This window comes from Pan troglodytes, chromosome 23 (assembly GCF_028858775.2).
Source record: "Pan troglodytes isolate AG18354 chromosome 23, NHGRI_mPanTro3-v2.0_pri, whole genome shotgun sequence".
NCBI lineage: Eukaryota > Metazoa > Chordata > Mammalia > Primates > Hominidae > Pan > Pan troglodytes.
The window spans coordinates 20,181,686-20,208,013 of NC_086016.1; the positions used below are offsets into that span (position 1 = coordinate 20,181,686).

The 26,328-nt window shown below is 42.8% G+C and overlaps 1 protein-coding gene across 5 annotated transcripts in view; it reads left to right on the forward strand.

The window, feature by feature from the left end:
• The window catches only part of CECR2 (CECR2 histone acetyl-lysine reader), a 191,908-nt gene that overhangs the window by 101,580 nt on the left and 64,000 nt on the right, over positions 1–26,328 (forward strand). For all 5 annotated transcript variants that reach the window (XM_016939629.3, XM_016939630.4, XM_016939633.4 and 2 more), the window contains exon 2: positions 9,070–9,164. In XM_016939629.3, the coding sequence (XP_016795118.2) occupies positions 9,070–9,164 (95 nt within the window). The remainder of the gene's footprint in view (positions 1–9,069; positions 9,165–26,328) is intronic.

Consider the following 26,328-nt stretch of genomic DNA (forward strand, 5'->3'; position numbering starts at 1 on the left):
AGATCCTGTCTCTACAAAAGATTTTTTTTTAATTAGCAGAGTTTGCTGGTGCATGTCTGTAGTCCCAGCTACTCAGAGGTTGATGTGGATCACTTGAACCTGGGGGGTCTAGGCTGCAATGAGATCATACCACTGCATTTCAGCCTGAGTGACAGAGCAAGAACCCTGTCTCTCCAAAAAACCAGCAACCCCCCGCCCCATGATGACCATAGTTCCCAAGTCTCAGAATTATATTTCATGTATTTAAAATTGGATATGTAACTGTCTTAGTCCATACTGTTTTGCCGTAACAAAATATCACAGACTGAGTAATTTATAAAGAAATGTATTTCTCGTAGTTCTTCAGACTGGGAAATTCAGTATCAGAGTGCCAGCATCTGGTGAGGGCTGTTGTGTGGCACCTTGTCATCCCATGGCGGGAGGCAGGAGGACAAGAGAAGGTGAGAGAAGTGGGCAAGATGGCAAAACTCACTTTTATAAGGAAATCACTTTCTTGATAACTACCCCACTCCCAAGATGGCATTAATCCATTCAGAGCCCTCCTGACCCAATCACCTCTTGTTAGTGATTATACAGAAAATTTTATGTACAATTTCAGTGTGTGTGTGTGTCTGTGAGTGTGGTAGGTTCCTGTGATTGAATCAATTCAATCAGCTCAGCATCTTATGGACCTGTGATAGTGGGAAGCTACACAAGCAGAAAGGCAGCTGTGGCATCTGAAGACATACCATGTGCCAGGCTCTGTGTTATGTGCTGACCTCACCTCCCTACACTGTTGCATTGGGGATTAGCTTTCTAGTACTTGAATTTTGGGGGACACACTGAGACCAGCAGTACTTTTCATGGTCCTCACGTTTACCTGCCATTCAACACACACCACCCTTCTAATACTAGGAGTTGAGAATTAGAAGGGGAAGAATTCGTTTCGACGGGGTCATTTCTCCCAGGGCTGATAAAGTATTCTTGGCCCGCGACAGCGCGTCATCACTGTCTCTCCCCGAGCAGGGGGGATGATTACTGCCAGTTCTTTATCTTGGGACCTCTTTCCCATGATGGACAGCATACAGCGCATCCTCTTTTGATGATAACATTGTTTTTTTTTCAGTAAGAATCCAGTTCTCTTTTCTTCATTATAATCCTACCCAGGCTGTTCCTAATTGTCCTACCTTTCCAGATTTCTTCTTGCTTGGATTTCAAGCATATCTGGAAATCTTCATTCACACATTGACCTTAGCATTTCTTCCTTGGCAGTGACCTGCATGTTGCTGGAGTCCTGTGCTGTTGCCCTCTTCTCTTGCATGCCTGCTGGCATTTCAGCTGGCCTTTCAGCTATTGCTGTCCTCATAGCAGCATGCCTCTGCCGTGGCATCCATCACATTGCATGGAAAAGGTTACTGGTTTCTTGCCTGTCCTCCCTCCTAGATCTTTGCTACTTGAGGGCAGGGTCCTCTTTTTCTTCTTTGTGTCCCCAGCACATAACAGAGCCTGGCACATAGTATGTCTTCAGATGCCACAGCTGCCTTTCTGCTCGTGTGGCTTCCCACTATCACAGGTCCTAAGATGCTGAGCTGATTGAATTGATTCAATCACAGGAACCTACCACACTCGAAGACACACACACTGAAATTGTATATAAAATTTTCTGTGGGCCAGGCATGGTGGCTCACGCATGTAATCCCAACACTTTGGGAGGCTGAGGCAGGCAGATCATTTGAAGTCAGGAGTTTGAAACCAGCCTGACCAACATGGTGAAACCCCATCTCTACTAAAAATAAAAAAAATAGCTGGGCATGGTGGTGCACGACTGTAGTCCCAGCTACTCGGGTGGCTGAGGCTGGAGAATTGCTTGAACTTAAGAGGTGGAGGTTGCAGAGACTCTGTCTCAAAAAAAAAAAAAAAAAGAAAAAAAAATTCTGTCTATGCACATTTTCATTATTCTTACACAGGAGACCAGGACACAATCATGTAAGAGCAACCAGACCTAGAATATCGGAAGATGAAGTCCCACGTTAAACTTCTAGGACCTTATCTCTGGCATCACTCACCATCCCCCCACCTTTTATCTCCCCTATTTCTGTTTATCCGTTAAAGATACTATAATCTTTTCTTTTCCTGGACAGGATTAAAACTTACCTAAAATTTTCCTTGTCCGTTTTTCTCCACCTGCAGTTAGTTGCAAAACCCTACTGACTGTGTGTCTGAAACTGGTCTTCCATAATTTCTTTCCATTTCCACTGTCATTTCTAGCACTGGCCCGGTCACCTCTTCCCAGACTAGACCAGGGTTCTTCTCGCCCTCCAGTCTCTCTCCCTAACTAACAGTGTGTTCTGCAGACCACATCCAAATTAACCTTCCAAGTTTGATTATTCTTTCTTTTCTTTGTTCAAAAGTCTTTGGTGACTCCCCAGTACTTAACACAATTTCCAACTAATTCAGCAGTGATCTCCTAGTAGCAGAGAATGATGACTCCAAACCTCAGAGGCCTGGAGCTGTATTCCAAAGCAGCTCTGAACATAAATTCTCTAATGACATCTCCCATTTTATCTGTAAGAGTCATGCAAGTATTTAAGGTAAAAATATCATCCCAAACAACAAGCAACAGCAATGCAAAGTCAAAGTAAAACTCTAGGAACCTGTGCCATTTTTACCCTGTGGCTTTTTATATTCCAGCCACACACCGTGGAACCCAGGGAACACTCACATCCTAATTGGAAAATTGGGTCTAAGCGATGAAGTCCAGATGATTCCATCTGGTATCTGAGGCTGTCTGTGGTCAGCTGCGAACCTGCTTTTCCAGATTTTGTCTCTGGCCATGCTTGTCCAGTATACTAGTCACCTAGTATAATTGTTCTAGTCACCTAGGAAATTGTGTTAGGTACTGGAAGACACCAAAGACTTTTGAACAAAGAAAGGATAATCAAAATGGATTAAACAAACCTAGAGCATGTTGCATAGTTTCCAACTTTCGCAGTGCTCAGGAATTGTTAATATGAGTGTGGGGTTTTTTGTTGTTGTTGTTGTTTGTTTGTTTGTTTCTGAGACACTCTGGCTCTGTCGCCCAGGTTAGAATGCAGTGGGTGTGATGTCGGCTCACTGCAACCTCTGCCTCCCGGGTTCAGGCGATTCTCCTGCCTCAGCCTCCCCAGTAGTTGGGATTACAGGCACCCGCCACCACTCCTGGCTAATATTTGCATTTTAGTAGAGACAGGGTTTCACCATGTTGGCCAGATGGGTCTCGAACTCCTGACCTCAGGTGATCCACCCGCCTCAGCCTCCCAAAGTGCTGGGATTACAGGTGTGAGCCACCACGCCTGGCCATATGGACATTTTTTATGGGAGAAGACTCATGGAACTTCTTCTTAGCCTTTTTTAACTTCTGGAGACAGTTTTAGTAATTCATACATTTTCAGAAAACCCTATTCTAGATTTACACATATATTGGTATAATTAGTATTTTCCAGTTAACCTAATATTTAGAGTTGTAGTCATATTTGAGGGGAGGAGCTATTTTGGTTTCCTTTCTGTATTACTCAGCATCGAGCCAGTGACACAGCTGTTTGATGCAAGGCTGAGAGGAATGACATGGTTCCAGCAAAGCAGCAACACGGACCTGGCCAGCCTTTGGGGACTCCTGGGATCCATCTCTTGGCCAACTGAAAGTGTTATGTAGCTGGTTTCAGGTCCCTCACCATTATACCCACTTGAGCTGATTTATACTTTACAGTGTAAATTGGCATGGGACATGCCTTTGGGATTAAATTAATTTATACCAAGTTAGAAAGCATCAGCTGTCAAAGTCAGGGGAGCCTTCTGGAGGCCAGTGTGCTTTTTTTCTTTCTGTATTCTGAGCCCACACTCCAGGCATTCTCTCTTGGATAGCAGCTGGGACAGTCCTTCAAGAGGCCTGCTTTGCATCTCCTTTGTGTCCTTGCGGTTCCGGGTCCTATACAGAAGATCTCTGTCCTTTGACAGAGATACTACGTAGTAGTTGGTCCCCGTGCAAATTAGGAAGATTTGTAACCCTCTTACATAAAATACAACAAACACGATTTTTTTTTCTTTAAACATTTTCCCCCTCCTTAAATACACTCAAAGGAATTACAGTGACTGAATGGCAGTAGTACAGATCTGTGATCTCGATCCTTAATCAGAAGTTGAAGAAAAGAGTTTCTCTTTACTACCTCTTTAGCGAAAGATTAATGAAAATTTATACAGGGATTAGAAACACATCAAACAAGAAAAGGTACCTGTAATGTTATTTAAGAAAAGTTGTGTTAAATGGGTTGTTAGGGTTACAATAAAGGCATTTAGCAATATCCTGCATATGTCACTTGACTGTCTCCAGTCTGGAAATTATCTTCGTGTATTAGGCAGGCAGGACTTGCCGAAGTGCAGAATGGTAAACTACTTTTCTTAAGAGGTATGTAAAGGCCCTGTTTCTTCTGCTTGTTCCCGCTGCTGTGAGAGGTTGGGGCTAGTCCCCTTGCTCACTTCTGAGTTATTTTCCCAGCAGCCACTGCACGGCTCGAAGGATTTGTCGTTGAGGGTGGAGAAGGTGGAAGGATGTTGAACAGACTTTTCCCTAATGAGCTGCGATGCCAGCTGCAAAGGCGGCAAATCCTGTTACTCCCTTCAGCTACTCTCTGAAGCTGCAGAGGGGCAGTGGTAACTGGTCTCCCTGCCCTATGCTGATTAGCTGCCTTTTCTGCTGTTTTTTCCCCCCTTCCTCTTCTGTCCCAGAGCATCTTGGCAAAGTTCAGATTTCTGTGCTCACAGCTCAATGCTCACAGTGAAAAGGAAATACAAAAGAGGAGGAGAGAAAGTGAGAAGAAAAGAGAGAAAAGGTTGGGGTGGAGATTTTTAGTAGAGTCCCTTATTGCCTTAGTCTAAGACTTAAGCTCTGGGTTGAAACCTTAAGTGGTAAAGCTTTGTAAGTAGTAACCTGGATTTCCAAATGGTTCTTGCAGATAGTTTTATTGGCACATGAACACAGCAGGCCATATATTAAAAGCATTTGAATTTCTATCGTTTAGAAACCTCCGAATTTTGAAAAGGACACTTCGCTGTTTTTCCACAAACTATCATTGTGAGGAAGATGAAATAATTGTAAGATAAATGTTTTCATGTGGCATTTACTGTGTGCCATTGCTTCATTTAATCGTTACAACCCTTGAAAATAGACACTTTTAATGTGAAAAATAATTTATTGTAGTAAACACATTTTAAAGTGGTCAGTTCAGTAATATTAAGTAGATTCACATTGTTGTCAAAGAGATATCCAAAACTGTTTCGTCTTCCAAATGCCAGCCGCATATCTGAAACACCATACCCATTAAAATATTGGGGAAACATTTTAACTGATCAGCCAGCATTTTAACTGTTTGGCCATTTCTTTTGTTAAGCAGGATTAAAAATAGCTCTCCTGTTTCTTTCCTTGGCTGTTTTGATAAAACATTCTTCCTCTGTATTTCATCACAGGATGGTGAGACCAGGGCTTGTATTTACTGTGCCTTGGTTTATCCATTTGGTACTAACTGTGGGGGTTTATAGTTACTAAAGGGAAAGAGAAAAGGCTTTACTCTCCAGGGGTTCATCACCTATTCTTGGTTCTCATCTTCACTGATTCTGCATTTTAAGTTCTGCTGAGCTCCAGGGGTAAGTTCAGCAATGTCTTCATCACCTCACAAGTTAGCTTGGACCTGCAAAATTTTTGGTGGGTTTTCTGGGTGGCTTCTGACACAGTAAACATAATATCATAGAATTATATTTAAAAAGCAATTTTACATGTTGAACCCTGTTTTTATGACTTCATGAGTTAGTTACTATATTCCAGGGATGGTGAAATGGGGAATATGGTAGGTAAGGGAGAAGAGTTGGAATATTTAATAAGTGACGCAGAGTTCCTCTCCCTATGTGTGTCCTTTGAGGGACCATTTAAGCCTATTCGATTCTCCTTGGAAGAGCTAGTCCAGCATCCCTGATATTCTACTTTCTATTGTGTTAGAAGAAAAGGCACTCCTGACATTATTGCTACAATGTAGAAAACTTGTCTTGCCTCCTTGGAGGAGGATAGTATTCTAGCTAGAACCTAGGCAGCGCTGGTGAAAATGGCCATGATAAAGGCGGAAGCCAGAAGAGGATGTCTGTGTGCCGAAGGCGGAGATGGAGAAAAAGGTAATTAAATTTCTTGGAAACCACATAGTAAAATGATCCTCTAAGGAGATGCCACATGAACCATACGGCAAACTTTATGCAGTCACCTCCTTGAAAACACCCTCCCAGTTCTTAGCTTATCTTCTCAAATGTGGCCTTTGTTATTTATTTATTTCTGTAGAGATGGGGTCTCGCTATGTTCCTCAGGCTGGTCTTGAACTCCTGGCTTTAAGCAATCCTCCCATCTCAGCCTCCAGTGTTGCCTTTATTATTTAATTTGGTACTTCCATGCTTAAAAAAATCTTAGGAGAAATCAGTTAGTACAGACTGTAGCACCTTTAATCACGATCCGATTGTGCTCTTAGTTTATGATGGCAGGGAAGGGAACAGAACAGGACGTGTAGAAACATGGGGATGCATGGACGCCACAGTGACAGTGAGCACTGGTGGGAGCAGCGTTGGGGAGCTTGGCTGGGAAGACTTTGCAGATAAACTTTCTCCCATAAAGAACTGCAGTACAGTTCGGCAGAGGGACGGGATTTCCACCTAGGGAGAATGGTACATGTGAGGGCTCTTAGAGAAAAGACACAGTGGTTGGGGCGGTCACTGTAATTGTAGAAACCATCAGGCCTTTCTAGAAAGGAGAACATTGGCCGGGGGGAGCAGCTTGGTTGTGGGAAGAACACTGTACTCGGTGACCTGGGTTTCCACTCAGCTCTGTCACTGATTTGCTGAGTGCCCTTGGAGAAGCCAGTTAACCTTTCTGGACCTAGTTTATCTTGCTGTTGTTGTTTTTTCTCCCTTAAAAGAGACAGGGTCTTCCTGTGTGGCCCAGGCTGGTCTCAAACTCCTGGGCTCAGTGATCCTCCTACCTCAGCCTCCCAAGTGTCTGGGACTGTAGGCATGCACCACCACACCCGGCTAGTTTCTACATCTTTAAATTGAGAGAATGGAAATACGTGATCTGTAGTTTCATTTCCGGCTCTAGCTGATTCTGACTTACCTATCAAATGAGATTGGCCTGGGACTTTTGGCTTTGAAGATTTTGCTTCTGTTATAAGTCACTGGGAGGCTTGCCCAGTGCCCAGCTTAAAACATGAGCCATTCAAGTCTTCCCTTGCCTCGGCTGGCCTTTACTTGTGGCAGATCTTGAATTCCTATTTCTCCTTTCTCTCATTTAGTAAGTTCTTCAGAACCTTCCTCTTGTGCTGTTGCTTGGGCTAACATCTCCCCTCCCACCCTCTACCACTAGAATTCCTTGTATATACACAGCAGCTAGATTAGTCTCACTTTGCCTCTCTATAGAAATAAACTGAGGTAGATCTCCATTGTCTCCCGAAGAAAGGCCAAACTCATTAGCTGGGTATTCAGGATCGCCTGTCAATCTCAGCTCACATTACTCCCCTTCACGTAATCTACAGAATAGTTAAACTGAACCTAATATCCTCCTGCACCTGGTCATGCTCCGCCTCTCTCCATTGTCACTCGGTCACAATTACCATCTCACGAAATCTCCCAGGCTTCCACAGCAGAAGTAACCCTTTTCTTCTCAGCTCCCATAGCGTGTTTTCTGTACCTGCTAGTACTGATCGATTTGTGTTTTTTGTTTGTTTGAGACAGTGTCTCACTCTGTCGCCCAGGCTGGAGTACACTGGCACGATCTCATTTCACTGCAATCTCTGCCTCCTGGTTTCAAGCCATTCTTGTGTCTCAGCCTTAGTAGCTGGGATCACAGGTGCGTGCCACCATGCCTGGCTAATTTTTGTATTTGTAGTAGAGACAGGGTATGACCATGTTGGCTAGACTGGTCTCAATCTCTTGGCCTCAAGTGAGCCACCATGCCTGGCCAGAGCCGTATTATTTCTATATAAGAAGGAAACCACCCCGTTTTGTGTCTGCTATCATGTAATTGCTGTTAAGATCACAACTTGCATCTTATGCACATCTCGTACTTTTCAGAACCGTTAATAAGATTGTCAGAAATTTGGTTTTTCTGGGGATTACTGATCTGGTTATGAGCAAGTCAAACCATAGGGAGCAGACTCTTGGGAAATGGTTTGCATGCAGAAGATTGCATCCTGGTTGAAAGAATGTGGGCAAACTTTTCTAGTAGGAGACTTGATGGCCTAGAAGATATTCTGTCATCTAAGAAAATATCTGCTTATTTTGGGGGTGTTGGGAAGGGAAATAGGATCTCCTAAAGTTCCCCACCACCACTTTTTGTCCAGTGGCCCCTTTCCAAACAATTCCTTGTTGGAATACCGTGTCGAGGCAAGCTGAACCCCAAGGAAAGCAAAGACATTCACACAGACGTTACCTCATTCTGTTTAGATGATGTAAGATTAGCCTTGGATCTCGCAATCACCTTTCATCAGCCATGTAGGTGTGGCGTCCCAAAATAAAAATTGTCATTATCACTTACTAACAAATGCCGTGCAAAATACAGTGTTTCTTTAAAGCTGTTGCAGATGGTTTATCTCTTGAGAAGGTTGAGTAAATGACAAATGTTTCATAAACAATTACATGAGCAATCCTTTCCTCTCTTTTTCTATTAAAATAGCAGTACAGCACATTTGTATTTATACTCGATTATATATAATCAAAGAGTTAAGCTCTTTAATTATGCAGCTAGCATTGATTTATCAAAAAGAGTTATGTGTGTTTCTTCTCATGTGCCGGTAAGAGGAATGGGGTTGGGGAGAGAGTAGTGAGAGAAATATAACCCTGGGAAAAAGAAAACGCGGAATCCGGTTGCTCTTCTCACAGTAGCCAGAAGGAGGGGCAGAGCTGATCTCTGGCAAGTCCTTCCGCTGCTGGGACCATTCAGTTCTTGGGGCTTGTGCTGGCGGTAGGGAGGGGCGTGTATTTTAAGAAATCTCTGTTTGATTTCTCAACTTCCCTCTCTCCCTCCCTCAGGAGTTAGAAGCCGCTCTTCACAGAGATGACGTGGAGTTTATCAGTGACCTGATTGCCTGCCTGCTTCAGGGCTGTTATCAACGAAGAGATATCACGTGAGTAATTCTGATCTTTCAAAGCATTTCTTGCGCCGAGAACTAATTAACCAACCATAGTGATGTTTCCTGTCTCCTGTGACAAACCAGAACCGATCATTAGGCATCACGGGACACTGTAGATGGAGGACGTACACGTAAATTTCCAGGCTGTGTTTGGCTCATTCTGCAGTTGGGTTTTTATTCCATCATAATCTTTGAGTTTATTTCATTCTCACAAATCCATATCACTTACTCTTGGATACCCCAGCTAACATATTTTAGTGTAGAATTTCTTCTTATATTTGCCTTTTTCTGATTTTGCAGTATTGGTAAAGTATTGCCTAAGTAATCAAAACTAGTTTTTATTACCTGTCATTTGAGTATCTTCTGTTGTTTACATAGCCAGCAGCAGTGATGTAATAAAAAAAAAAAGAGATGTGTAGAGACGTTGAGCAAAATGTGATGTATGGAGACAAATAAAGGAGAGTCCTGATAGGACCTCTTGTTTTGATCTTTACTTAATACACATTTCTTTGCTACGTGTCTGTATAGGACAGAACTACAGGGCAAACTCACAAAAAGGTGAGATGCAATGGGTTTCCCGGTCTCTTGCCTTCTGATGCCATGTAGGGGGTTTGAGTTGTTATGGTTTGCCTTTCTCAGATAGGTAAAATGGTATCAATTTTTTTTTTTTTTTTTTGAGACGGAGTCTCACTCTGTCGCCCAGGCTGGAGTGCAGTGGCGCAATCTCGGCTCACTGCAAGCTTCACCTCCCGGGTTCACGCCATTCTCCTGCCTCAGCCTCCCGAGTAGCTGGGACTACAGGCACTCGCCACCGCGCCCGGCTAATTTTTTGTATTTTTAGTGGAAACGGGGTTTCACCGTGTTAGCTAGGATCGTCTCGATCTCCTGACCTCGTGATCTGCCCGCCTCTACCTCCCAAAGTGCTGGGATTACAGGCATGAGCCACTGCGCCTGGCCAAGTATCAGATATTTTTGTTCTAATGAATTCAGTCTGTTAGGGCTGGGAAACGATGCTTGTTGTTAATGTGCAATAAAGTTGTAGACAAGGTAAGAAGGAGATGTAAATGCTGTTTTTCTCAGGGTGGAAGTCTGCATTCTCTAGGGGAGAGTTATTGCTCCTGCACTAAGTATAATGACTTTTCCCCCTAGAATACCCAGATTGTATTTGTAAATAAAAATACACATAAAATATACCTTAGAATATTTTCTTCCGTTCTCTATTTAGGATGTAGACTTGGGAGTTTGTAATTTTTAAGCACTGTTGTATTCATACCTTGTGTTTAATTCCACATTTTCATAACCTGGAATTTTTTTTCATTATAGCAATCAGTTTTCTTATAACCACATTTTCTAAATGTCATTGTCAAATAATCCAGTCTGGTAGCTGACAAGTTATGTCTAGCTTTTAGCTGTTATAAACATATATAATGCATAGCTTTGTACAAAATTCACCAGGTTCCTGGAAGTACATCACTCAGTCAAAAGATATGCCCATTTAAGATCTTCATTTTAAGCAAGGCTTAAAGGCTTTTGCCAGGTTTCCCGTCACAGAGGTGGTTGTATTTTAGCCTTAAATGATCAGTGCGTGAGAGTGTCTGCTTGGATGATCCTTGTGAGCCCTCTGTACACAGACTAGTAGGTACTGGCAGCACAAACACTCACCAGATTTCTTAGAGTTCACAGTTCTGACAGGGAGGTCCACGAATCATTACAGTAATGATTATATAGTTGCCAGTTATGTAATTACGACAGTAAGTGCTTAGAAATAAAAATACAACATATTAACAGAGCATACAACCTGGGGTAAGAAAGTGACTTGTGAACTGAGCCTTCACATATGGGCTGTTTTCTCTCATAGGATATTCCTCCGTGGCTGAGTTCATCCCTCTAATTTGTCCTTCTGTTTAAAATTGATCTTAACTAATTCTGCTTGTTTGTTCTTCCAGATAGTGGTTACAAAGTTATGTCCTGTTCTTTAAGAACTCCCCTTATCTAATCATTCTAACTGGAGTCAAATAAACCTATGAAGAAATGTGGGCAAAATTGACATCCCTACAATGTAGTCTTTCTTTCTTTTTTTTTTTTTTTTTTTTTTTTTTTGGACAGGGTCTTGCTGTTTCACCCAGGCTGGAGTGCAGTGGCAGGATCCTGTCTCACTGTAGCCTCGACCTGGGCTCTAGCAGTCTTCCCACCTCAGCCTCCTGAGTAGCTCAGTACAGGACTGTGCCACCATCCCCAGCTGATTTTTAACAATTTTTTGTAGAGACAAGGTCTGTGTTCCCTGGCTGGTCTTGAACTCCTGGTCTCAAGCGATCCTGCTGCCTTGGCCTCTCAAAGTGCTGGAATTACAGGTGTGAGCCACTGTGCCTTGCCCCTACAAGTATTTATTAAATAATAGAATACCGTATCCCTGTATCTGTCTTTAATTTGCAGAGTTTATTGGCCTTGATTTTTTTCTTGAGTTAGTATTCTTTTGACTCTCTAGGATTATTATCTATCTCTTTTTTCAGTGTTAATACTCATGTCTGCTTCAAGCTGTATTATCCACTGTTAAGTAACAAATTACCCTAAAACTTAGCAACTTAAAACCACAAAAAGTGTAATCTTACAGTTTCTGTGGGTCAGGAACCTGGACAAACCACTACTGGTGTGTTTAGCTCGAGTTAGCTTACAGGTCTGTGATCAAGGTACCAGTGACAGCAGTCATCTTGAAACTTACTACTCATGTATAATACACACACACACACACACACACACACACACACAGAGACACACACACAGAGAGAAAGAAAAGTGCTCATTTCCTAATTCTACAGCTCAATGAATTTTCACTAACTGAACACACCTGTGTAACAGAGAACCCGGACAAGAAAGAACACTACAGTCTACTTTACTTTTTTCCCTGAAGGGAATTGCCTAAAATGATGGTTCCACATGCAGTTACTGTGAATGTACACTCGTTCTTGTCTGAAGTTCTACTTTGATCTCATTCTAAAGAAAGAGAAATTTGGATAAGTTCATCTGTTATGCCTCCAAGACTAAACTGTTATATGCAGCTTAAAAAGTTACTTAATTTCGGCCGGGCACAGTGGCTCATGCCTATAATCCCAGCACTTTGGGAGGCCGAGACGGGCAGATCACTTGAGGTCGGGAGTTCAAGAGCAGTCTGGCCAATGTGATGAAACCCGGTCTCTACTAAAAATACAAAAATTAGCCAGGCGTGGTGGTGCACGCCTGTAGTCCCAGCTACTCAGGAGGCTGAGGTGGGAGAATTGCTTCAACCCGGGAGGCAGAGGTTGCAGTGAGCCAAGATCACACCATTGCACTCCAGCCTGGGCGAAAGAGTGAGACTCCATCTCTTTAAAAAAAAAAAAAAGGCCGGGTGCGGTGCCTGTAATCCCAGCACTTTGGGAGGCGGAGGCGGGCAGATCACGAGGTCAGGAAATCAAGACCATCCTGGCTAACACGGTGAAACCCCGTCTCTACTAAAAATACAAAAAATTAGCCGGGCGAGGTGGTGGGCGCCTGTAGTCCCAGCTACTCGGGAGGCTGAGGCATGAGAATGGCGTGAACCCGGGAGGTGGAGGTTGCAGTGAGCCAAGATCGTGTCATTGCACTCCAGCCTGGATGACAGAGTGAGACTCTGTCTCAAAAAAAAAAAGTAACTTCATTTAGTTGTGCATAATTCGCCTCATCTATAAAATGGAATTAGTGACAGTATTCAGTAAAGTTATTATGAGGATTAAACGAAATGATGAGTGAGAGTAATCATCATGTATAGAAACACTATGCCTAGTTCCTCCAAAGGCTCAGCAGAAAACAGATTTTGACTCAAGCAACTGTCTGTATCCTTTTCCGTTGTGGTTTGCATGTTTTAGAACAGAGGCCAGCAAATGTTTTTTGTAAAGGGCCAGATAGTCACATACTGTCATTTTGTTCAGTGGCAGACCTCATGTACGACAGTGGTCACACGAGGTTGTGATAGACACAAAAATTTTTATCCCCTAGATTGTTATTGCCCTTTTAACATGGTTGCACATGCATTACTCATGTGGTTATGGTGATGCTGGTGTAAACAAACCTAGTGCGCTACCAGTCATATAAAGACCTAGCAGTTACAGGCCAGGCGTGGTGGCTCACGCCTGTAATCCCAGCACTTTGGGAGGCCGAGGCGGGCGGATCATGAGGTCAGGAGATCAAGACCATCCTGGCTAACACAGTGAAACCCCGTCACTACTAAAGATACAAAAAAATAGCCGGGCGTGGTGGTGGCACCTGTAGTCCCAGCTACTCGGGAGACTGAGGCAGGAGAATGGCTTGAACCCGGGAGGCGGAGCTTGCAGGAAGCCGAGATCGCGCCACTGCACTCCAGCCTGGGTGACAGATCGAGACTCTGTCTCCAAAAAAAAAAAAAAAAAAAAAAAAAAGGGCGTGGCATGGTGACTCACGCCTGCAATCCCAGCACTTTGGGAGGCTGAGGCAGGTGGATCACAAGGTCAGAAGATCAAGACCATCCTGGCTAACATGGTGAAACCCCGTCTCTACTAAAAATACAAAAAATTAGCCGGGCGTGGTGGCAGGTACCTGTAGTCCCAGCTACTCAGGAGGCTGAGGCAGGAGAATGGCGTGAACCCAGGAGGCAGAGCTTGCGGTGAGCCAAGATCATGCCACCGTACTCCAGCCTGGGCGATAGAGCGAGACAAGACATAGCATATACAGTCATGTACGCTACGTAATAGTTGATAGTAAACAACTCTTACTGGTTTCTGTATTTACTATGCCGTACTTTAAATCATTATTTTAGAGTGTATTCCTTCTAGTTTTGTTTAGTTTTTTTGACACGGGGTCTCACTCTGGCACCCAGGCTGGAGTGCAGTGGCGCAGTCTTGGCTCTCTGCAATCTCCACCTCCTGGTCTCAAACGATCTTCCCACTTCAGCCTCCCAAGTAGCTGGAACTCCAGGCGTGCACCACCAGGCCCATCTAATTTCTTTATTTTGGGGTAGAGATAGGGTTTCATCATGTTGGCCATGATGGTTTTGAACTCCTTTTTTTTTTTTTTTTTTTTTTGAGACGGTGTCCTGCCTCAGCCTCCCCAGCAGCTGGGACTACAGGTGCCCACCACCACACCTGGCTACTTTTTTTGTATTTTTAGTAGAGACGGGGTTTCACCACATTAGCCAGGATGGTCTCGATCTCCTGACCTCGTGATCCTCCCACCTTGGCCTCCCAAAGTGCTGGGATTACAGGCATGAGCCACCGCGCCCAGCCTAGTTATTTTTAAAAAGTTAACTATAATATACAACAGCCTCAGGCGGTCCTTCAGAAGAGATTCCAGAAGAAGGCATTGTTACAGGAGATGACAGCACCGTGCATGTTACTGCCTTGAAGACGTTCCAGTGGGACAAGATGTCGAGGTGGAAGACAGTAATATTGATGATCCTGACCCTGTGTAGGCCTAGGCTGATGTGTGTGTTTTTGTCTTCATTTTGAACAAAACAGATCAAATGTAAAAAATAAAAAATTTCAACAATAGAAAACAGCTTATAGAATAAGGATATAAAGAAGGCCGCCACGCAGTGGCTCATGCCTGTAATCCCAGCACTCTGGGAGGATGAGGTGAGAGGACGGTTTGAGGCCAGGAGTTCGAGACCAGCCTGGGCAACATAGCAAGACTCCGTCTCTACTAAAAAATAAAAATAAATGAATTAGCTGGGCAACATAGCAAGACCCCTGTCTCTACTAAAAAAAATTAAAATAATTATCTGGACATGGTGGTGCATGCATGTAGTCTAAGCTACTAGGGAGGTTGAGGTGGGAGGATCAGGAGTTGGAGGCTGCAGTGAGCTACGGTCCCTACTGCACTCTAGCTGTGGCTACAGAGCAGAAAAAAAAAGAAAAAAATATTTTTGTATAGCTCTAAAAAGTGTTTTAGGCTGTTATTACAAAAGAAAGTTAAAAGTTTGTGAGTTTTTAAATGTCATAGTAAGCTAAATTTATTATTGAAGGAAAGGTTTTTTTTAAAATAACATAGTATAGCCTAAGTTTACAGCATTTACAAAGTTTACAGTGATGTACAGTCATGTACCAAGCCTTCACATTCATTTACTACTCAGTTACTGATTCACCCAGAGCAACTTTAGTTCTGCAAGCTGCACTCATGACAAGTGCTTTATACAGATACACCATTTTAAAAATCTTTTGTACCATGTCCTTACTATACCTTTTCTATGTTTAGATGTGTCTGGATCCTCAAATCCTTAACATTCCATTACTGTGGCTTACAGTATTCAGTACAGTCAGGTGCAGTATAGGTTTGTAGCCTAGGAGCAGTGGGCTATGCCATATAGTCTAGGTGTGTAGTAGGCTCTACCATCTAGGTTTATGTAAATACACTATGATGTTTCCACAGCAACAGAATCACCTAACCATGCATTTCTTAGAACATATCCTTTATGTTAAGCAATGCGTGACTATTTTAGGCCGTCACTTGCAACAGAGTCTCACTCTGTTCCCCAGGCTGGAGTGCATTGGACCAATCCTAACCCATTGCAGCCTCAAACTTCTAGATTCAAGCAATCTTCCTGCCTCAGCCTCCTGATCCTGAGGAACTAGTGTTACAGGTGCACACCCACCTTGTATTTTAGGCTCTGTGTTGCAGCTACTCAGCTCTGTCACTATGAAAGCAGCCATAGGCAATACAGAAAAACCAATAGTGACTGTGTCTTATTAGAACTTTCTAATCACTGAAGTTTGACTTTTGTATCATTTTCACCTGCCAGGAAAGACTGTTTTTCTGTTGTTGTTTTTTTTTAATTTTTTTTCCCCACCATTAAAAAATATAAAAACCATTATTATAGGCTGTTTTTTGTTTGTTTGTTTGTTTTGTTTTGTTTTTAAGGGAGGTCTGGCGCAACGTCTCAAGCCTGTAATCCCAGCACTTTGGGAGGCCAAGGTGGGCGGATCACTTGAGGTCAGGAGTTCGAGACCACGTCTCTACTAAAAATTCAAAAATTAGCCGGGTGTATTGGCAGACGCCTGTCGTCCCAGCTACTCGGTAGGCTGAGGCATGAGAATTGCTTGAACCTGGAAGCAGAGGTTGCAGTGAGCCGAGATCATGCCACAGCACTCCAGCCTCTGCGACAGAGTGAAAGTGTGTCTCAACAAAAAAGGACATCAGGCCAGATTTGGCCCTCGGGCTATAATTTTCCGACTCCTGTATTTAGGAAGCTAGTTACTATTCCAGTTCCACTGACTCAATCTAATCTTTAAAATTGAAATATAGAAGCCACATTTCCTTTCAACCGTACTCTCCAACCTGAGGTTTTTGCACTTACAGGACAGCATAACACTGTCTACTCATGGAAATGATACTGGCCAGCATGTCCTATGTCCTGGACGCTGCCAACTGCTTCTCAAGAACACTCATTTAATCCTTCTGACAGCCCTCTGATAGAAAGTCCTCTCCCATCCTTCCATCAAGGATGAGGAATTTGAGGCACAGAGAACTTAAATAAATTGCCCAAGGTTACACAGCTGGTAATTGAGATGGTACAGATCTGTTTCCTAGACCTCCGACTCCTAACTGCAGCCCCATGCTGTAAATGAGAAATATAGAAGAAAAATGTTAAGTAAAACAGTTTTCCTTGAAAACAGCATTTTTAACTCTTTGACATACTAAGGAAGCCTGTGAACCCCATCTAAAAATAATGTTTTGAAATCATAAGATTACACCCGAACCCAATTATACTGAAAAGTAGTGAAGTATTGGCCGGGCGTGGTGGCTCACGCCTGTAATCTCAACACTCTAGGGAGGCCGAGGCAGGCCGCTCACATGAACTCAGGAGTTCGAGACCAGCCTGGGCAACATGGTGAAACCCCGGCTCTACAAAAAGTATTATACAAAAATTAGTGGGGTACAGTGGTGCACACCTGTAGTCCCAGGTACTCGGGAGGCTGAAGCAGGAGAATCAGTGGAGCCCAGGAGGCGGAGGTTGCAGTGGAGATGGTGCCACTGCACTCCAGCCTGGGTGGCAGAGTGAGAACCTGTCTCAAAAAAAGAAAAGAAAGTAAAGTATTGAAGAATGAAATTTTTGATATAGTTAGTGTTGTATTCATCTAATAGCAGAGCTAATTTCCCAAAATTACTGTCTTCAGGTCTCAGTGAGCATAAGTGCTATTTGGAAATATCTGCAGTATCTATATGATTTCAGTAGAAATCAGTTATTTCTGTGGACCTCTGCTTTAAAACGTGGGTTTTGTTTGTTTTGTTTTTGTTTTGAAGACGAGATCTCACTCTTCAGCGCAGTCTTGAGTGCTGTGGCGCAGTCATAGCTGACTGCAGCCTCCAACTCCTGGGCTCAAGCCATCTTCTCACCTCAGCCTCCTAAGTAGCTGAGATGACAGGCAGGCACCACCGTGCCCATCTAAAAGGGTTTTTAAATCCTAGATTGATCTGCAGTTCATAGTCAACAACTTAGACGTAAAAGGAACCTCATCATCAAGTACAGTTTATTTTTTTACCTGAGGAAACGAAGGCAAAACAAAACTGGTATAAGCCTGAGAGACATCGAGAATAAAGTCTCAATTCAAATGATTTTTTCAGGAATTTGTTCATTTTGTTGCCAAAATAAAGTGGTATTTTCCTGGGTGTAAGGCGTGGCGCTGGACTCCGAGGAGGCCGCCGTGATGCTGTGGAACCCTGTGTGCCTGTATGTGACACGCCACTGGGGGCGTGTCAGTCACATGCTAGTGTTCACTGTCACACTCTGGAGACGCCCTTTGCGGCTTGGATGAAGCGTCAGCCACTGGGAAAGCCCACATGGCTGGGAACGCGGGTGGCCTTGAGGAGCTGAGGGCAAGCCTTACTACAGCTGTGCATTCTCCCCAGGAAAAACTAGGCCATTAGAAAGAATGTTAGGCAAATAATGCAAGTCACAGAAGCATACACACCAGTGACTTATTAAGTGTAAGGCAAGGAGAACCAAATAAGGATACATATATATGGAAAACTTACGAAGAAGATCAAGTGAAAGCTTATCGCAATTCAGGAAAGTTATCATACCTGGTAAGCAGGGAGAAGACAGAAGGTATGAATAAGCGCAAGTGGTGATTCTCCAGCCTTACAACAATCACCTAAGGGTGGTTACAACACAAATCGCTGGGCCTCACCAGCGTTTCATTCCGTAGGCTCGGGCTGGGGCCTGGGAACCTGCATGCTGTGCAAGTTCTGGGGGGTGCTGATGCTGCACGCTGCTGGTCCAGGACTTCGCTGGAAGGTCACTAATCTAAGGCACTGCTCACTTTCTGTTTTTCAGCTCGATGGTGAAAAGTGGATTCTTCATTTTTGACAATTCTTTGCCTTTCTCTTTCAATATAAAACTTAAGCAGAGTTTTGATTTGATGCTAACACGTTCTTTGCAACACTACATACTTTTTCTTCTATATTCTCCCTGGAATTGCAAATCTGGTCAGTGGGTTTTATGGTCCTGTATCAATAAAAATACTTTAGGAATTTAACTAGTGCCTCTTTCAGCACCTTTGTTTTCCATTGGGAAGTAACCTGGCAAATTGAGCACTGGGTGGAAAATAGGAACTTCTGATTTGCTCTTCACTGTCAAAGTAAAGCTACGATTGAATCAAACTGTGTTTTGAGCTACGGTTTAAGCAGCGTAAAAATATTTTTCATTGGTTGGGCGCGGTGGTTCATGCCTGTAATCCCAGCACTTTGGGAGGCCGAGGAGGGTGGATCACTAGGTCAGGAGATGGAGACCATCCTGGCTAACGCGGTGAAACCCCGTCTGTACTTAAAAAATATAAAAAATCAGCCGGGTTTGGTAGCGCGCGCCTGTAGTCCCAGCTACTGAGGCAGGAGAATGGTGTGAACCCGGGAGGCGGAGCTTGCAGTGAGCTGAGATCGCGCCATGCACTCCAGCCTGGGTGTCTCAAAAAAAATTTTTTTCCTTAAATACTCATGATGATAATACTTACTGCTAAAATGTTTTTCCTTTTGTCCGTACATCTTTAGTAGAGTGCTCTTTATAGAACGCAGACTGATTTGTGCTTCAGTATGGTCTTCACCCACTGTCCTGTGGCTTACACTCTTAAACGGTAATTCATCAACATTGTATATTCAATTTTTCATGTATTTATTTATTTATTTATTTATTTATGTATTTTGAGAGAAGTCTCGCTCTTGTCCCCCAGCTTTGAGTGCAATGGCCTGATCTCGACTCACTGCAACCTCCACCTCCTGGGTTCAAATGATTCTTCTGCCTCTGCCTCCCAAGTAGCTGGGATTAAGGCACCCACCATCATGCCCGGCTAATTTTTGTATTTTTAGTAGAGACAGGGTTTCACCATGTTGACCAGGCTGGTCTCAAACTCCTGACCTCAGGTGATCCGCCCCCCCTTGGCCTCCCAAAGTGCTGGGATTACAGGCGTGAGCCACCACACCCGGCCTCATTTAATTTTTAATTATGGATCTAGCATTGCATAATAGATTCCCTAATTTAGGTCCCTTATAAACAAACATTTAGTGTTTTGGGTTCTCTTTACAGAAATATCTGTCATCTTTTTGGAAATGACAATACTTCTGTTAAGTACGTTCATCGTGTCTTTTTTAACATAGGCCAGTGTTTTGTAACAAATGAGGGCACCACATAGTCACTATCCTACTGAAGAAAATAGACATTTCTGTCTTCCCAGAAAGTTTCCTTTGTAGTCAGTCTTCCCCATACCTACATTGTACACCTGGCAACCACTGACGACATTTTTATCACTATAGTTGGAGCCTAACCTGTTCTAGAACTGTATGAATGGGATCACACAGTGTGAAATGAACTCACATCAGCTTCTTTCATTCACATAGTGCCTGTATGATATTCACCCATGCCATTGTTTGTATCAGTGGTTTATTCCTTTGAGGGGGGTGGGGGACTAAATTGTATCTAGTGAAAAATATATCACAATTTATTGAATCTGTTCTTGGGATGAGCCACTTAGGTTGCTTCCAGTTGGAGCCTATTATGAATGAAGCTGCTGTGAACATTTGCATACAAATGCTTGTGTGCACTTAATTTCATTTCTCTTGGGAATTGCTGGCGGGTCGCATGGTAAAAGTATGTTTGACTTAAACTGTGAAATTATTTTCCAAACACTTGCAACATGTACGTTTCCACCAGCAATATCTGAACAGTCCTGTTGCTTCATATCTTTTTAAATTTTTATTTACTTATTTACTTGTTTGAGACAAGAGTTTTGCTCTTTTTGCCCAGGCTGGAGTGCAATGGTGCTATCTCTGCTCACTGCAACCTCCACCTCAAGTGATTCTCCTGCCTCAGCCTCCCAAGTAGCTGGGATTACAGGCATGCGCCAGCTAATTTTTTGTATTTAGTAGAGACGGGGTTTCACCATGTTAATCAAGCTGGTCTTGAACTCCTGACCTCAGGTGATCACCCGCCTCGGCCTCCCAAAGTACTGGGATTACAGGCATGAGCCACCTCGCCTGGCCTAGTTACTTCCTATCTTTGCCAACATCTGCTGTTTTTAATTTTACTAATCCTATTGTGTCGAAAGTGGCAGCTCATCGTGGGTTTAATTTGCATTGCCCCGATGACTAGTAATGTGGAGTGGTTATTCATGTGCTTACCATATATTTGTATATGTCTTTTTTGGTGAAATATTTGGCCAAGTGTTTTACATATTTCTTTTAAATTAGGGATGCTTATTTAATTTATTTATTGACTTTTTTGAGACAGGGTTCCCACTCTGTCACCCAGGCTGGAGTGCAGTGCTGTGATCATAGCCCACTGCAGCCTCGACCTCCTGGGCTCAAACAGTCCTCCAGCTTCAGCCTCCTGAGTAGCTGGGACTATAGGTATGCTCCATCACACCCTGCTTATTTAAAGCATATTTGTTGTAGAGACAGGTCTTGATATATTGCCCAGGCTGGTCTTGAACTCATGGCCTCAAGTTGTCCTCCAGCCTCAGCCTCCCAAAGTGCTGGAATTACAGGCGTGAGCAGCCATTCCAGGCCTTATCAACTTTTTAAATGTTTACTAAGGAACTGTTTTATATTATTAATTTTCTTTACTCTTTTTTATTTTATTGATTTCTCTTTTTTATTTCTTCTGTTTACTTTGGCTTTAGCTTGCTCTTCTTTTTTTTTTTTTTTTTTGCTTCTTTGGAGTACTGTTTTTGAGCCTTTTTTCAAAAAACAGGCATTTAAAGCTATAAATTTTCCCTAAAAAACTTTTAAATTTCCTTCTAACCCATGGTTGGCTGCATCCTGCGAATTTTGATGTTTATATTATTGTTTAAAACATGCTCTCCTTTATTTCTTCTGTGACCCAAAAGTGTATTATTTAAATTCGTGATTTAGTATGTTAGTGGTAATACTGTTGAGATCTGTTCCTTACTGTTTTGTGTGTGTGTGTGTGTGTGTGTGTGTGTGTGTGTGTGTGTGTGTGTTTGGTCTATTAATGAGAAGCCAGTATTAAAATCTCTCTGATTGTGGATCTATTTCTCCCATTAGTTGTGCCCATTTTGTCTCATGGGTTGTGGTGTCCTGTTATTGGATGTGTAGCGGTAGCTTTGTTATATAGTCCTGGGAAGTTGTTCCATTTCTTCTTATGTGACACTCTGTCTCCACATCTGCTTTGTCTCATATTAATCCTCAGCTTTCTCATGCTTACTGTGCCTGGTAGATCATTTTCTATCCTTTTAATCTTTGTATTTTTATTTATTTATTTTTTGAGATGGCGTCTCGCTCTGTCACCCAGGCTGGAGTGCAGTGGTGTGATCTCAGCTCACTGCAACCTCCGCCTCCTGAGTTCAAGCGATTCTCCTGCCTCAGCCTCCCGAGTAGCTGGGATTACAGGTGCATGCCACCACGCCCGGCTAATTTTTTTTTTTTTTTTTTTTTTGTAGAGACAGGGTTTCACCATATTGGCCAGGCTGGTCTCAAACTCCTGACTTCATGATCTGTCCACCTCAGCCTCCCAAAGTGCTAGGATTACAGGCATGAACCACCATGCCAGGCCTCCTTGTGTTTTTTTAAAGTGTACAATTCATTGGTTTTTATGTATTAACAAAATTGTGCAACCATCACCACTATCTAATTGCAGAATACTTCTATTACCCTACAGAAGACACTTTGTACCATTAGCAATCATTCCCTGTTTCCTCCCACCCCACTTCCCAGCGTCACTATTCTTACTGTCTCCACAGGTTTGAGTGTTGTAGGCCCATCTTGTAACTGGAGCCATATGGGAAGTGTCCTTTTGTATCTGGCTTTTTTCACTTAGAGTTATTTTTCAAGTTTTAACCATGTTGTAGCATGAATCAGTACTTCATTCATTTTTATGGTAAAATAATACTTCATTGTGTGGATACACACTTAATCCTTCAGTTCATGGGTATGTTCGCAGATTTTAGCTTTTGGCTGTTAGGAATTCTGCCGCTTTGAACATTTGTGCGCAAGTCTTTGTGTGGATGTGTTTTCCTTTTCTCTCGGGTGTACACCTAGGAGTTGGAGTGGCTGGGTTGGTAGTTCAGTGCAACTTGGCGAAACTTCCACAGCAGCTGCACACTTAGCCTTCCCACTGGCCGTGTGTGAGGATTCCGTGTCTCTGCATCCTGGTCAGCACTTGTTACTGTGTGTTTTTTTGACGTCCTCCATTATAGTGGACATGAGGTGGTACCTCATTATGGTTTTGACTTGCATTTCCCAAGTGGCTAAGGTTGAGAAACTTCTCTGCTGCCTTCTGCTTTTTGTTCCTTTGTTGGTCCTTTAATGCTTTCTTTTAGGCACATGAATTTGTTTTAAGTGTATCACTTTATTTCCACTATTGGCTTCTTATTCTGTGTGTGTGTGTGTGTGTGTGTGTGTGTGTCTGTTTAGCAGTCGTAGGGCAAACAATATATATCCTTAAATTTTATCCAGAGCTATTCAGAATTTTTATTGTACCTCTTCATGCCTTATACATGATACTTGAGACTTCTCACTTCATCTGTACAGTATTTAGGTTCCATTAAAAAAATAGCCTTTATCATTTTAAAGATACATTTGGGGTTTATTCACTTTCTTGGTTACTCAACATAAACATTCATAAACACATGTAAAAATCTGTATTATGTACATGTTTCTCTAGGCAAAGATGTTTTGCAGATTCTGCCTTAACCATATTTTCCTTTAATTTGAAATAACCATGATTTTAACTTATCTTGGCTGTCATGTTGATTTTAGTATGTGGGATATAGTAGCTATTCTACAGCCCTAGAGAAGAAGAACTGTCATTTTAATTATTTTGGCCTGGTCTTTTTATAAGCTTCGAGAATAAATGCTTTATCAAGTATTCATACAGAATCTTTTACTTGTTGCTTTACTACTAGAACCAGAATATTTATCTCAATTCAGTACTCATGTTAAACGTGGCCTGTGTGTACATGTATTTCATTTGCTTCACAAATTGTTGTAGCAAATGGGAGAATGCAATTTGATTTTTCATCTTATCTCCATTCTGGGAAGCCTGGTGCCAAACCTTTATTGCTCCCCTGTAGAGAGACCATGGCTGCCCTTTCATGTCCCTAACACATGCCTCAAAGAACTTAAGAGCCTTCTTCTTGTGATCTCCCCAAACAGGGTGCAGATATTAACAATGTGTTGTCCTACACAGTGAAGAATTCTGCCAGTTCCAGCCGGCAGAGGCTTGTGCTGGAACACTTGAATCAGGTCGTGCCGTCCTTGGTCTCAGCAGTAGAAGCATGTTCTGTCTGGAGCAAGCTGAGAAATTCTCTGCTGGGCCTCTAAGAAATGGCTAACTTTAAGAGTTTGGAAAGGTTGTTGACTCATTCTTATTTTCACTCTTTCTTGCTCTTTCACTCATAGAGGGAAAAAAAGAGGTAATTAAGAGCCAGTCTCTTACTGCTGTTTTGTAGGATGGAAAATGAATGCGAAAATGGGTCATTTAAGAGTATTTGGAACTTTTCCTAGACAAGAAATAAAATAGACCTTGTTGTTCTGAGAAATTCCGTTTGGTTTGATCTTTGCATTACTATTTTTAAATGAAATGTTTTATTATAGTTCAAGATAATTTCAGAATGATGAGAGTTACTAAGTCATTAAGAGGGAATTGCAAGGAGATGAATGGATGAGTAAGTGAATGAATGTTCCAGGTAATCTAAACTTGAGAAGCTTAAAAATATGTACACATTAGTTTTTAGCAGCACAGTGCCACTGTTCTTTTTCCTTTATTTTATTTTACTTTATATTTTATTTTATTTTATTTTTGAGACAGAGTCTGGCTCTGTCGCCCAGGCTGGAGTTCAGTGGTGCAATCTCAGCTCACTGCAACCTCCTCCTCCTGAGTTCAAGTGATTCTCCTGCCTCAGCCTCCCGAGTAGCTGGGATTACAGGCACGTACCACCATGCCTGGCTAATTTTTGTATTTTTAGTAGAGACAGGCTTTCTCTGTGTTGGCCAGGCTGGTCTCAAACTCCTGTCCTCAAGTGATCTGCCCATCTCGGCCTCCCAAAGTGCTGGGATTACCGGCGTGAGCAACTGCACCTGGCCTCTTTTTCCTTTAAATAGTAAAACCTGAAAGTACATGCAAAATTGTGTGCTCATTTTTCTGGGGGAGAAAGTATGTAGTCTTTATCAAATTATTAAGTGTTTTCTGTCTTATAGAAGATGAAGAACCAGTAAGTCAAAAGAATTAGCCTGATTTTTAGCTTCCTGAAGCCTTTTTATTTCAAATCACCCTTAGCCAGTGCCTTTGCCCTCAAGAGATTTTTCCCCATTCACTTTCTGATGTTTAAAAGGAGATGTAGATTTCTAGGAGAAGGTTGATCTACATACAAGGAAATGGAATTGTCTTGGATTGTAGGCCCTCAGGTGTCTCCTAGTTAAGGTGGCATGGAGATAGATGCCTTAAGAAAGCTTTTAGCAAAAGTGATGTAATTTAAACTGAGTAGGACAATAGGCCTGTTGGGAAGGAATCTGAAACATGGAATTGTTTGAGACAAGTAAGGGCTTCCAGACAGACTGTTGGCTAAAGGAGCAGCATTGCGGATGCACACGCAGTGTTTGTGGGCTGGTATGCCTGTACTTTCTCAACCTCACATTGGAATAAGAAAGGTCTCGCTCCCTGGCCCAGCATCTTCTGCACATCCTCCAGTGAAGCTGCTATTCTGGTGAAATGATACAGATTTCACTGATTCCATGTTTTATTTTATTGCAGGAAAAAACAGACTTCAGTGTTTGTAGAACTTGGTGTACATTAGAAATTCTCGAAAGCATGCGGTAGATAAAGAGATTTATTGCCAAAGGATGATTGTCTTCTACACACTTCTGGCTACTAAAAAAGCAGTTTTTAAAAAAACACTTTTTCATTTTCTTTCTTTCTTTCTTTTTGGAGACGGCGTTTCTTCTTGCCCAGGCTGGAGCGCAGTGGCGCGATCTTGGCTCACCACAACCTCTGCCTCCCGGGTTCAAGCGATTCTCCTGCTTCAGCCTTCCAGAGTAGCTGGGATTACAGGCATATGCCACCACAGCCGGCTAATTTTGTATTTTTAGTAGAGACGGGTTTTCTCCATGTTGGCCTCCCAAAGTGCTGGGATTACAGGCGTGAGCCACCACGCCCGGCCAAACTTTTTCATTTTCAAATTCACCGTTACGACACTGTCTGCATTTTAATGTGAGTTTGAACTACTCTTTGCCCGGCTCCTCACTCTGGAAGGGTTGGTAGCAACTTCACAGACAATGGAGAGGCAGCCAGTCCAAACCCTGCAAGGTTCAAGCACTCAGTAATGGCCGGTGCTCGTGTGCTGAATGTGAATGCTGTAGTCCAGTGAGATTTGTGAGAGCCCTGATCGTTAGAACTGTTACGCTGCATTTTGATAAAGCTGCCATACTCATGTTTTCCCCAGTGAGATAGTAAGAGTAGGGGAAAGATGTTTCTTCTCTCTTTGAAAAAGCAAACTGTTTAAGTGTTTTTTTGTTTTTTTTGAGACAGCATCTCACTCTGTTGCCCAGGCTACAGTGCAGGGGCGCAATCTCGGCTCACTGCAAACTCCGCCTCCCAGGTTCAAGCAATTCTCCTGCCTCAGCCTCCTGAGTAGCTGGGACTACAGGCACACACCACCACGCCCGGCTAATT